Raw genomic sequence first — 13765 nt, 5'->3', positions numbered from 1 at the left:
CAGAGAACTTGACTTTTGTTTCAATTTTTCTGTTCCATACCTGATCTAATGAGATAACATTTAAAGTTACTTAAGGCTGAAGATAAATCATAATATAAAAAGAGGATTCATACTGTACATCCCAATTGTTCTACAAACTCAGTTTTGCAAATGAACCAATGAACATACTGATTAATTGAATACTGGTTTAAACAATCAGTACTACCCTACTCAGCTCTTCTCTCATGACTGTTTCCACCTCTTCTTCCTATTGCTGAAGAAAGTTAACAAAGCCCCCTACTTTGGGATGCTTGAGAAGGAAGCAGCACAACTTCAGGTTACTGTTGTATGGTCCTTTAGGTGATAAAGGGACTGATATTGTTCACAAAAAAAGCTTCAGTTGGACAGCCATTCCTAGAACAAACTGCTAACTTTCTTCTGCCAGAGAAGAAAGAAAACAATGGAGGAATACAATTCATAGCTTGAACTAGCATTAATTGCAAAACTGGCCCAACGATATAGTGAGTCCTCTCCATATGTTATTACATGTGCCCAGCTTTCCTGATTGGTGAGAAGTTCCAGGGGCCACAGTTATCTTCCTTTGGAAGAGAGAACAGTAGAGACATAGGGTATTTGTCTTCATACTTTTGTTATTTCACTTGTAATTATAAATTAATGCCGCTTTGTATGAAGAAAAGTGCTGTAAACCTTAAAGTTTGTAGTCAACTCACCCTTACCAAGAGAAGTTCCCTTTTCATATCCAGAAATCTTTATTGATTTGTAATATCCCTAAGGACACAGTGTATGATCCAATTAAGGTCAGTTTTGACTACTTCCCAGTGAAACCAACAGAAAATCATGTCACTGTGTTGTGCCATCAAGATGCTTCCAACTTTGATCGATTAAAAACGTTTATTTATTTATATTTTTAATCTTTCTACTCTATGGGAGTATTCATTTGGTCATTGTCAGTAGGCACTATATTTTAAAAAATTAGAAAAAGTTGCTGTCATCTTTTTGACTCCCTAAAATGGGTTTCACTGAAGGCAACAGTCCTGGTTTGTAGAGTGGAAATGGAGGAAGGGAAAAAAAAGAATTTCAAGTTCAGAAAAGAAAAGGAAGTGCAGCAAGAAAAGCCACCAGCACCCTGGAGCTGGTTTTCTCTTTCCAAGGATACTTATGCAATCTCCTAAAGACATATGTCTTCAAGTGCTTCTGAATGGAAGTATGTTTATTTCAGTCACCACCAACATTACCAGGATACCAACAGCAATATTTCCATAAAATAACAACTTCTTTAAATTCTTCAGACTTCATTTATCTAAAGTTCTGGTAACACTGTACAAACATCAATTCATTTTCAAAGCTAACATATCCTATGTATCATATTTTTTTTCATTACACTAAATCAGGATGAACTGTGTTCTATTGAGACAATTTACAACCAATATCTCCTTACCGTAACATTTCTAAAGGATTGGTCTCATGCACTTGATTGCCACATCTAGGACAGTCATTGCTGTCTTCAAAGTGCTGCACAATACAACTCTTACAAACTGCAAAATAAGAAATGTGCATTAGGCAAAATGGAAATCGGAGGACTGGGTGCCAAACATTGGCATAAAAAAAAAATCTAGTGATCTCAGGTCCCTCATGGGTCCATCCAAAATTGCCTCCCTTCCCCATACTCAACTGGAACCCTTCTTACTCAGATTGGTTTTTGCAGCTATCCATCATCTGCACTATCCATCATCTGCACTATAAGAACATAAGAGAAGCCATATTGGATCAGGCCAATGGCCCATTCAATCCAACACTGTGTCACACAGTGGCCAAAAAAACCCAGGTGTCATCAGGAGGTCCGTCAGTGGGGCCAGGACACTAGAAGCCCTCCCAAGCACCAAGAATACAGAACATCACTGCCCGAGACAGAGAGTTCCAACAATACGCTGTGGCTAATAGCGTACTATGGTAAACTCTACAGAAATGATTTTATTAATTTACTTGTGTTGAGCTGCCCTTGAAAGTAAAGTCAGTGGAGATACTAATCTGCAAGAGAGGTCCATGCATATATCTTCCTCAAAAGAGCTCAAGAAGTCTTTTTTTCCCTCAGTCTCCCACCCTGGTACCTTACAGGACAAACCTTCATCACTTCAGCAATATAAGTGTTATTCAATTCTACTGTTAGTTTTTACCACTTTATTTTACGTTTTTTTAGCATAAAGCAGATTCAAGAAGAATTCACTAAAAATAAAGAGTATTGTGTACGGATAGTCCCTGGCTTCAAACCTGACCTTCCTTATCATCCCATATGTGTAACTGCCAGGGCTTTTTTTCTGGGAGAATGCGGCAGAATGGAGGCTCTGGAACCTCTTTGTGGAAACAAAATTCTCAGGAATTGTGAAAAAGTTCACAAGGGACACCCATGCATTTCTCCTTCATTTCTCTGAGAGTTCTGCCACTTCTTTCCCCAGAAAAAAAGGCCCTGGTAACTATTAATATTGATGATTTATGACTGGACCTGTCCCATACCTACCTTTTCTATAACTCTTCTCTTTCCCCCCTTGCATTGAGATTTACACTTGAAAGACTCATGGTATAATTCACACTTAACCTTGGCTCCTCCCCCACAACCATCCCTATAAAATCTCCCAGTAGGATTTTCTTCACATATCTATTTTGCAAAGTGGGCTGTGACTCATGGTTAGTATTTAACGTGCTGCTGGAATTTTGTTTTATTTTGCTGCAAATACAACCGAACAAGTTAAACCAGTATTCAATTTTTCTGCAGGGTGCACTGTGTAAAAACTGTTATTATCAAGACTATAATCCAATTCCTTAATTTAAAAATCCCTGGAGTGATTAACCTCTATTCACATGGATTAATAGAAACAGACACACACACACACCACAAACAAAGATGAAACACAAGAAAACTACTTACAAAAATTACTTACAAGTATGGAGGCACTCAGTTACTGTTGTTGGTTTGATAAGATATCCTTTGCAGATACAACAGGTGATGTAAGGGTTGAAATCTTTCACAAAATGCTTCCTCTGGGTAGCCATTCGTGGCACAAACTGCAGCAGAGGAAAATGTTTTGGACCCAAGCTATGAAATGTGCAAAGTGAAAGAGGCAGTATCACAGGAACTGGGATGCTGCTCTATGCAGCTGGACTTCTCCAGGCATTGGAGGATTGGGATCCGGGGATCTCAAAGGGTGATGACTCTCAGCCTCTCCTTCTTTTTAGAGTTAGACATCTTCCAGCCCTGTAAGGCACAGAAAGGCAAACATAACGTATGTATGAGCAGAGACATTAACCACAGAACATACAACTAGGGCAGAGAAATGGGGGGGGGGGGGGGGAATCACTTGTCATCCAGCACAGTCTAAGCAGTAAAGTAGAGGAGAAGGCAACATGCCAAGAGTTTGTGTTGTAAGGATAATATGGGCCCAAGCCCCCGGGCGATTCACCGCCTGCGTGGGAACACCTACGTAAGTTTAGGAAAGTCCTTTTCTACGAGCAATGCCGTTTCCCCCTATAAAAGGAAACACAGGGCGCTGGCAGGGCGGGAGGGTGCTTTTGAAAGCCCTCGTCTACGCTCCACCCACTGCCCTCTCTCTCCTCTCCGAGCCACCGGCAGTTGCTGGTCATGGGGTGGGCACCGTCTCCGGGCTGCTCCTGCTGCTGCCTCCGGCACTTTCCCGCGCCCTCCCCTAGGCGCTCCCGCTCTCTCCAGCCTTGGCCTGCGTGTCCTTCCAAGTCTCCTGCCTCATACCTGGCGGCCTCAGCCCCGGCAACGAAAGAGAAAGGGAAAGAGCAAGCGCGGCCTCCTGCTCCTACCCGCTTCTCAGCCGGCTTGCTACTGCCGCGCCGCCCCCCTCCCGCCAACCCCGTTCCGGCTGAGGCCGACGGGACAGCCCCGAAGCAAGTCTTCCTGCGCCACAGCCTTGGCCTCTCTCACTCTCTCTTAACCACACACAGCATATTATGAGGCAGCAGGCTTCTCTTCATAACCTCATTCCCACTGCTGCTCATCCTTGCTGTACTTAGGAAGGATAGTGTCTGAGCATGTACAGAATATTTCGTTGTCTTCCGCCCTATTCAACCACGGTCTGGACCACGGATAAGTGGCACAACAGCAAGGATTGCTAGCAGTCTTGGGATAGGAGGAGGAGAGGATCCAGTCAGGCCAGCTTCCACAGTACCGCCTGCTAAGACCCCGGTTGCGCGGGTGGGGGGTGGGTGGGGAGGACATAGCCACACACAGCAGGAAAACATGTACTGTAGGACACACTGACACAGTTGCAAACTGCGGACCTGACTTTGATTGCGTTTATCAAAAAGATTGGCCAACGCTGGTACATTTTCAACATCTTGTTGAGAAGAAACAAGACGTTAAAGAGATTTTTAAAACATCATATTGAATGGTTTTCAGGCAGCCAGCTTAAGGCTGCCAGTCTCCAGGTGGGGCCTGGAGATCCCTCAGAATTACAACTCATCTCCAGACTAGAGTTTAATTCCCCCAGTGAAAATGCCTATTTTGGAGGGTGAACTCTAGAATTATACCCCATTGATGCCCCTCCCTCCCCAAACTCCACCTTCTACAGGCTCCACCCCCAAATCTCCTGGAATTTCCCAAGCCACACTTGACAACCTTAGCCTTGAGCCCTAGCAGTTTTTAAAAAAGAAACTAAGCATATTATATTTCCTTGCCACATCTGTTTATTTACACCAATTTAACCCACCTTTGTCAAACAGAAGACTCAAGGCAGGTTAGTGTCATATAAAATACAATAAGAATACTAACAGCAAACAGAATAGACAGCTTAACTCAAATATCAGCATATGACTAGGTCTGGAGAGGTCTGGGCCCAGGGTCCTGTTGAAATAATTCAGTCTTACTATTGCTTCTGAAAAATTATCAAGGTAGGAAGGGAGCTTTCCTAACAGTATTGGATAAGCTGTTCTACCAAGTAGCCATAACAGAAAAAGCTCTTTATCCAAAATACATCTAATTTAAAAGTCAGATGGAAATTTTAACAATGATTGATTTGATTGGCTGAAAGGAGCAACTTTATTGTGGTGTATCAAGAGAAATGGTCCAGTAGATAGGTGAGACCCTCTAGTGAAAGCCATCAAGCAAATATTTGTTAAAACTGTCCTGTGTCACACCAGCAGTATGCACCTATAGAACTGGAGACAGAGTATGGGTGGCTTGGAGAAAAATTGTTTTCTAAGGAAAAGGTGCACGTGTGGCTAGAGACTGTCAATTAAAAACAGAGGTCTGCATGCTGCAGCAGATAACAGACAGGAAAGTGGTATCTCTGCTGCTTGACCATCTATCACAGGGGTCCTCAAACTTTTTAAATAGGGGGCCAGTCCACTGTCCCTCAGACTGTTGGAGGGCCGGACTGCCGTTACTGTACAAGGCCGCGGGCCGTCAGTTCTCCGTCTTCTGCATCTCTCTCCCTTCCCCACACCACACACCCCGGCCTGGGAACTCACCTCACCTCGGTATCACCTCACACTCTGTCTCCACCGCCTCAGCCCAGTGCCGGAAGTGTGTGTTGCTAACGCGAGTTTAGGTCGAACATCACTTCTGGTCTGATTTTGCCATAACCCGGCGGGCCGCATAAACATCCTCAGCGGGCCGCATCTGGCCCGCGGGCCGTAGTTTGAGGACCCCTGATCTATCAGATCGATAATATAGTGGGTTCGATGCAAAGAAGAGACGCGTTTGCAGTGATCATAGTTCTTTATTGAGTTACAGCATGGTTGAACTAGAAGACTGCTGTACTGGGCCAACTATATACAGTTCCAAGTTCCCGGGCTAGGATGCCATTGGGTCATTTGAACCCACAGGGGGCCGGTGATTGGCTCAGGGAAGCAGGGATTAGGATCCTGCTTCCTATTGTTCCTCCATCCCCAAACTCAGTCCTAAAAGCTTCAATGAGCCAGAAGACTAAATACGAAGTCCACCACATAGACAACAAGATCTAACTACATGTTACATATGTATGAGTGTAACCAAACCCGTGATCCTTTTTTCTAGGAGCAGGGAGGAGGTGTTTGGAACATAGAACTGCACTGTCTTCCCTATGAGTTCTTCGCCCAAAATCATCCTCTAAGGAAATGGCTTTTCTTAAGAAAAAAGATGGGGGATTAGGCTTCAGTTACATGCATTTGCATGCATTGTATAGTTAGGTTCTCAGCCTTAGAAATTATTACACATCATTAGAAATAACTGATAAATTACATTTTGTTCCAGGGGTGGCCAAACTGCAGCTTGGGAGCCACATGCAGTTCTTTAACACATATTGTGTGGCTCTCAAAGCCCCCACTGCCCATTGCAGCTCTTAAACATCTGATGTTCATGTACTGCAGCTCTCAAACATCTGACATTTATCCTATGTGGCTCTTAAATTAAGCAAGTTTGGCTACCCCTGGTTTGTTCATATGTATTAAGTACTAGGAACTAGTACCTAGACATAGTGGCACCTAGACATACATTTAAGATTTAGCCACTGAATCTGTACTAGCACACTATTTATTTATTTAATTAATTCATTTATACCCCCACCTTTCTCTTCAACAGGAAATCAGTGGTTTACATCATTCTTCTCTCCTCCATTTTACCCTCACGACAACCCTTTGAAGTAGGTTAAGATGGGAGAGGGTGACTGGCCCAAGGGCCGTGGTATAAGTGGACATTCAAATCTGGGACTCCCAGATACAAGTCTGACACTCTTAGCCACTACACCACACTGGCTTTCAAGGTAAAATCATGAAAACGTTAGAATTTGGTAGGAGGTGTTTGCGTGGCAATAAAATTATGATTTAAAAATTCATTACAAGCTGAGGCCTCGCTGCCATTAATGGGAACCCTCTTCACAGTTTAGATAGGTGTATCTTTGGTCAAATGTTGGAGGGCCTATAATCCCAATCTATGGTTGCCAACCTCCAGCTGGTAGCTGGATGTCTCCTGCTATTACAATTGATCTCCAGGTAACCAAGATTAGTTCCCCTAGAGAAAATGGCTGCTTTGGAGGGTGGACTCTATGACATTGTAACCTGCTGAGGTGCTTCCCTTTCCCAAACCCTGCCTTGGCTCTGCCCTCAAAATCTCCAGGTATTTCCCAACCCAGAGCTGGCAAATCTACAATAAGCACTTCAAAATATTACAATTATTGTTTTCATTAAATATACCAGATAATTACTACATTAGCCCTTTTAAATTTTGAACCTGTCCTTGTACTCTTGGACTCCCCTCCCCCCAGCCTTCTGGCCTCTCTGTAATTGGTCCAATCACAGTTTCACATATATTCTGAGGTACTTACGTAGCTCATTTTTTTTGGTAAGTTCATTACCTCCAGCTGCTCAAAATGTTGAGGGTATGTGGTACTGAAATGTCAGCTTCAAAATACATAACTTTCTGCATCATATGCCTCTATGCTTAACATTATGTAAAATTAATTACTTTTTTAAAACATCTACAGGAATTTCACAAAGGACTTTCACACAGTGACTCAACTACAGGCAAATCTCCACTAACTAACCTGTCTCTTGGCTTTAAATTGCTGCTCCAAAATGACATATTTAATTCAGTGATAGAATACTACACTTAATAAGGTACAGTTTAGGGCAGGGGTCCTCAACCTTTTTAAATAGGGGGCCAGTACACTGTCCCTCAGACTGTTGGAGGGCCGGACTGCCGTTACTGTACAAGGCCGCGGGCCGTCAGTTCTCCGTCTTCTGCATCTCTCTCCCTTCCCCACACCACACACCCCGGCCTGGGAACTCACCTCACCTCGGTATCGCCTCACACTCTGTCTCCGCCGCCTCAGCCCAGTGCCGGAAGCGTGCGTTGCTAACGCGAGTTTAGGTCGAACATCACTTCCGGTCTGATTTTGCCATAACCCGGCGGGCCGCATAAACGTCCTCAGCGGGCCGCATCTGGCCCGCGGGCCGTAGGTTGAGGACCCCTGGTTTAGGGTATGATGGTGCTAGATGAAACAATCCTAATCCTCAATATATTTCAGAGTAAATATAGTGGCTTGCAATATAACTTTCTTCTAATTGTCAGTTTAGGAATGCAGCCCCAAAGTTCCACTATTGTGCCAGACTACAGCTGAAATAGCAAAAATAAAAAAATGCTAATTGTTCAACCACAGGTGTGGCTGAAATTATACACATGCTTTGTCTAAGCCAACAAAAACACATTATAGGGTTGCAACAAATGCATTTAGACTTCTACCTGAAGAAATGTGAGGCAGAACAGCCATGGAGCTTTTTTTGAACAGGAACACAGTTCCAGCTGGCTTGGTGTCAGGGGGTGTCGCCTAATATGCAAATTAGTTCCTACTGGACTTTTTATATATATATATAAAAACAACCTGTGTGAAACAATGGTAATATCCGTGTGTGTGTCTTAATACGCAAATAAGTTCCCATTGGTTTTTTTTCTACCCCCCCCCCCAAAAAAAAAAAAAAGCCCTGGCCACAGAAATGGAAGAATGTGAAGTAGTATAATCCATCATGTATTTTCCAGGATGTTTCCATTCTTTTCACACAGTTCCCCATTAGTCATGCAAGTTTGCAGTTCATTTCCTGCATTTCCAAGTTCAAAGCAATTTACAGAAAAAAACAATAATATAAAACTAAGACTGCTAGTAAAAACAGAAATAAAAAAGCAACAGCAGCAGTGAAAATCATAATATTGTTTCTAAAGTTCATTATGGCATGGAAAGTTTCTTTGCCAGTGACACACTAGTGCAAAAACTCTCCATACCTGGTAGAACTGTGAAATCAGCTATGCTACGTGCTATAATGTCAGCATGGAGCAGCCTTCACAAGAGGAGCCCAGCACATACTGCATGATGGAAATCTCATATAATTTGGCTCCAAACTGCAGGAAAAGACTGGGGAGTGTGGAAAGAGAAGCACTGTGCATTGTTCTTTCTTCTTGTTCCTGAATTAAGCAGCTGAGCCATAATGCAAACCATTTCGAATCTCATTCTGTTTTTGACCATGCTGACTTTTAATGCTATCTAGCATAAAACTATTTCAAATAATTTTATGGCTGAAATAACACAGCTCTTACAGAATGAAATATTTATCCTGTATGAGTCAGTGTCAAAATATTCAGCCAAGTTTTCCTTGAAATACGCGTGCTTGTGTCGCTGTCCAAAGCATCACTTAGGAAGAGTCCCTTTAGTTGAAATCCATGAGACTGAATTCTGAATAGATTCATTTAGAATTGGGCGTGCAACTACAATTATGGCCTGGACTTGCAAAACAAGCAAATGTTTGTACAGTAGTGGTTATTCTTAAATAACAGGTGCTCTAGTTCTAAATATACAGATGAGCTATACTAATTGTTCTGCATTTGTTCAGCAAATGGACTACAGAACTGGCTTGGTCACATTTTTACATAACTTTCAAATATTAGGTCTTACTGTTACTTCTGCATCATACTGATATTTATTCCAGATTACCATGAATCTATCTGGTGAATTTTAAATTTCAAGATGAGGTATGCTTATGTGTTGCTTTTCTTGTTAAAAAGATTCCTTGTTTAAACACAAGCATATCAATCCACTTTCCTGACAAATTATCTTTCAAACAGGATGCCTATGGCCCTTTTAATGCTATTCAAAGGACCTTGTATTTCATCAGTGAATTCCATGACATCCAGTCACAGAAGTTAAATGTAAAGTTATGAATAAGCCACCATTCATAGTATGAGTCATAGTGACAGAGATCAGTTCACCTGGAAAAAATGGCTGCTTTTGAAGGTGGACTCTATAGCATTATAGCCCTCCCTCCCCAAAACCTGGCCTCCTCATGCTCCACCCCCAACATCTCCAGGTATTCCCCAACCCAACCCATTAAAGAACTCTTTAAGATGAAAACCCCATGCAGATTTACTTCAGGCTAAACACACTGAAAACAGTGGGCATAGATTAATGGAACTCTGCTAGGACTGCATTGTATGAAATTTGTCAGTTGTTTTATCAATTAAATCTGCATGCAACTTAAGTTTTGAAGCAAAATGCATTCTTTTGAAGATTTTAGATTATGCATATGTCTGTTGTAGGTAGCAAGAATTGCCTTAGAGAACGCATTCTGAGAAAAGATGAATACTTCTGATAGGTGTATACACATTTTTAGAGACTGCCAGATTAATCAGGAGAATCCTTTTTCAACCAAAATAGTTTTAATTGAACCTATTAATCATCTTTTGATTTAAAACTATTACTTTTCCTTATATTTGATTGAATAAAAATCATTTTATATTTCATATATAGCTTTAAACCTTATATGCACTAGCATGTTTTCGTCCTATACTTATAGTATAGTTATAGGATGTCAGCCTCTAGGTGGGACCTGGGGATCCCCCAGAATTACAGCTCATCTTCAAACTACACAGTTCCCCTGGAGAAAATGGATGCTTTGGATGGTGGACTCTGGGGCACTGTCCTCCCCAGGCTCCATCCTCAGCTCTCCAGGAGTTTTCCGACCTGGATCTGGCAACCCTCCCCCCCCCCCCACCCGCCAGTGGCCAAGGGAGACCTGGTAACCCTACCTTCTATGCCCATTGACTTCAAGGGACTTAGAAGTGTATAACTCTGCCCAGGGCTTTTTGTCTTTTGACTTTGTCTTCAGTTATTTATTGTCGGGACTTTTATCCCACCCTACCCTGCAAGCGAGCTCAGGGCACCTTACAAGCAGTTCCCTTTAAACTGAGTTAGTGTGAGCTACTGTTTTTTTAGCCTGTGGCACGCACATTTTTTGTCTTTTTTGGTATTTTAATATATCCGAGTGTGTGTGTGCTTGTGTCTGCACCCGGAAGTCACGTCAACTTCTGGTGACTAACTGAGGAGGATATTTTGCACCAGTCCGCACTTGGAGAATATTCAGAGAGGGGGCTGGGTATTTCAAGGAAGTCTCCCATCCAAGTACTAACCACAGTTGACCCTGCTTAGCTTCTGAGATCTGAGGAGATCGGGCTTGCCTGGCCCAATCAGGCCAGGCTCATTTTTGTTTTTTGTTTGTCAGGAAGGGTAGCCCCAGATCAAACTAATTTATGCAGTAGCCAAATAGCTTGCTTACAACTTTAATGCCAGTAGCTCACAAGTAGAATTTTTGCTCACAAGACTCGACAGCATAGAGGTAGCATTGTTTACAATGTATCATTAAACTATAAAGCCATACATTAATTAAATAGGACAGTTAATTAAAACATCAACTCAAACAATTTAAAATGCAGTTAATTTAAATATCTACTAGCAGCTCAGCAAATAGTTTCTTTTTCTTTCAATGTCTGCTGGGCAGACTTATGTAGAAAGTTTGTCAAACCCCTCTGAAGTGGAAAAACAAAGAAACTTTCTGATGTTAATATCCCCCTTGAAATGGAAAGAATGAATATTACATTCCTTTGTCATTGGATTTTTGCTGAGAAACTGTGTTTGTGAACACTTAAAATGTACTTTGATAATATTATTTTAAGATTACACCTACAATCACACATAGCTATAAAAGCTTACCTAAGCTAACTATAAATCTTAGCTTGGTAGTTGCTTCATTTAAGAAGCTGAAAGAGCATGCATTTTTAACTGGGAATAACCTAGACAGTTGTTTAGTATCTTAACTCCAAATACTTAAAATACTCAAGAAATATCTATAATTTAATAGTTTCTCACCTAACTTTAAAGAATGTCCTTTTGAATTATGTTCCAGTGGATCAAAAACGCAAAATACTTTTAAACCATGATCTCTCCAATTATGTCACTGAAAAGGTTTTAAGTAGAGTGGGAAATTATAAGATTGTTCTCACTCTAATCCTCTTGCTCAACAAACAACCTCATTGTTAAATCAGTAATTAGGCTATCCACTTTGGATGGTGCTCCACTTAGAATCATAGCGTTGGCACAGGCCAAACAGGGTATCTAGTCCAATCCCCTGATCAATGCAGGATCAGCCTAGATCATTCCTAACACATGTTTCTCCAGCTGTTGCTTAAAAACTGCCAGTGAGAGGGAGCTCATCACCCCCCTCGGTAGCTGATTCCACTGCTGAAAAACTCAAAAGTTTTTCCTAATATCCAGCCAGTACCTTCCTACCCTTTTGAACCCATTATTTTGAGATCCCTCCTCTGCTGCCAACAGGAACAACTCCCTGTCCTCCTCTACGTGACAGCCCTTCAAATACTTAAATGTTTCCCCCTCAACCTCCTCTTCTCCAGACTGAGCATTCCTAAGTCCCTGAGCCTTTCTTCATAAGGCTTTGTCTACAGGCCCCTGATCATCCTATCCTATCCTATCCTTGTCGGTCTCCTCTGTACCTGCTCCATTCTGTCCACATCCTTCTTGAAGTGAGGCCTCCAGAACTGCTAACAATACTCCAGGTGCAGCCTGACCAATGCAGTGTTCAATGGAACGACGCCATCTTGTAATTTGGATGTTATGCCTTTGTGCCAGTCCAGAAGATGAGGAGCCTGGGGGTGGTCCTTGATGCCTTGCTTACTATGGAGGCCCGGTTAACCACAGTTGCCGGGTCTGCCTTTTATCATCTTTGGCAGATCAAGCCGCTGGTTCTTTATCTCTTCCCTCAGTTCTTGGCTACAGTGACCCATGCAATGGTCACTTCCAGCCTGACTACTGTAACTCACTCAGTGCAGGTTTGCCCTTGTGGCTGATCTGGGAATTACAGCTACTGCAAAATGTGGCGGCATCTCTGCTGACTGTATCACCTGTGCAGGCACACATTCAGTCAGCGCTATGCAAATTGCACTGGCTACTGATTAAGTACTGGATCCACTTCAAGGTATTGGTTTTGACCTTTAAAGCCTTGGGTGCCCAGGGACCAACATACCTGAGGGTTCACATTTCCCCATATGTGCCCTGGAGAGCCCTGTGCTGAATCGACCAACATTGACTGGTTCTCCCCGGTCTAAGGATGTCTGTTTAGCCTTGGCCAGGGCCAGGGTCTTTTTTGTCCTGCTCCAGCCAGGTGGAACAAGCTCCTACTTGAGATCAGGGCCCTGCAGGACTTACTACCATTCCACAGGGCCTATAAGACTGAGCTCTTCTGCCAGGCCTTTGAATGAGGCAGCTGATGTCCAATGAAGCTGGCCTCCCTTGCTGAACTCTCCGTCATTATTTGGCCCAGATTAAGAGGACCTTGGGATCTAATCACACCAGCTTGGAAACGATATATTCATATTCTCAATTGCTGCCTGTTTTAAATTATATTATTTAACTGTTTTTAAATATTGTTTTAAATATTGCATTAATGCATTTATCTATTTATCTCTGTATCAAGCTAATGGCTTGCAAATTTATGATGTGATCTACCCTGAGCCCACTTGCAGGGAGAGTGTAATACAAATCTAAGGAAATAAAATGACTATGAAGATATGAATGGGGGCTGAATCACAAAAAGGCAGTTTAAGCAGTTAAATGGCATGCATTGGTTGGGAGTCAGACAGCATTAACATCCCAGTTTTTTTCCCAGTCTGGGCACATAAAACTGGGGAGGGGAGGAGATAGGGTTGCCAGCCTCCAGGTGGTGCCTGGAGATCTCCTGCTTTTACAACTTATCACCAGTCAGCAGAGATGAGCTCCTCTGGAGAAAATGGCTGCTTTGAAGGGTGGGTTCTATGGCATTGTACCATGCTGAGACCCGTCTCCTCCCCAAACCCCACCCTCTCCAGATCCATTCCCAAAATCTTCAGGTATTTTCCAACACATGCCTGGCAACCCTAGGAGAAATCCTGGGT

At 42.6% G+C, this 13765-nt stretch overlaps 1 protein-coding gene across 4 annotated transcripts in view; it reads right to left on the bottom strand.

The window, feature by feature from the left end:
• PCGF5 (polycomb group ring finger 5) overlaps positions 1-13765 on the bottom strand; it is a 48791-nt gene that overhangs the window by 14370 nt on the left and 20656 nt on the right. For 3 of the 4 annotated variants that reach the window (XM_060241308.1, XM_060241309.1, XM_060241306.1), the window contains exons 2-3: positions 2937-3250; positions 1439-1535 (exon numbers count right to left, since the gene is read on the bottom strand). In XM_060241308.1, coding sequence (XP_060097291.1) covers positions 1439-1535; positions 2937-3048 — 209 coding nt within the window. In that variant the 5' untranslated portion in view covers positions 3049-3250. Of the gene's footprint in view, positions 1-1438; positions 1536-2936; positions 3251-3760; positions 3883-13765 lie in introns of those variants that run through there. The other variant, XM_060241307.1, reaches the window with a different exon arrangement.

This window comes from Heteronotia binoei, chromosome 6 (genome assembly GCF_032191835.1).
Source record: "Heteronotia binoei isolate CCM8104 ecotype False Entrance Well chromosome 6, APGP_CSIRO_Hbin_v1, whole genome shotgun sequence".
Lineage (NCBI taxonomy): Eukaryota > Metazoa > Chordata > Lepidosauria > Squamata > Gekkonidae > Heteronotia > Heteronotia binoei.
Note: the sequence above shows the minus strand (reverse complement) of the source record. Positions and strands in the feature narration are given on the sequence as shown.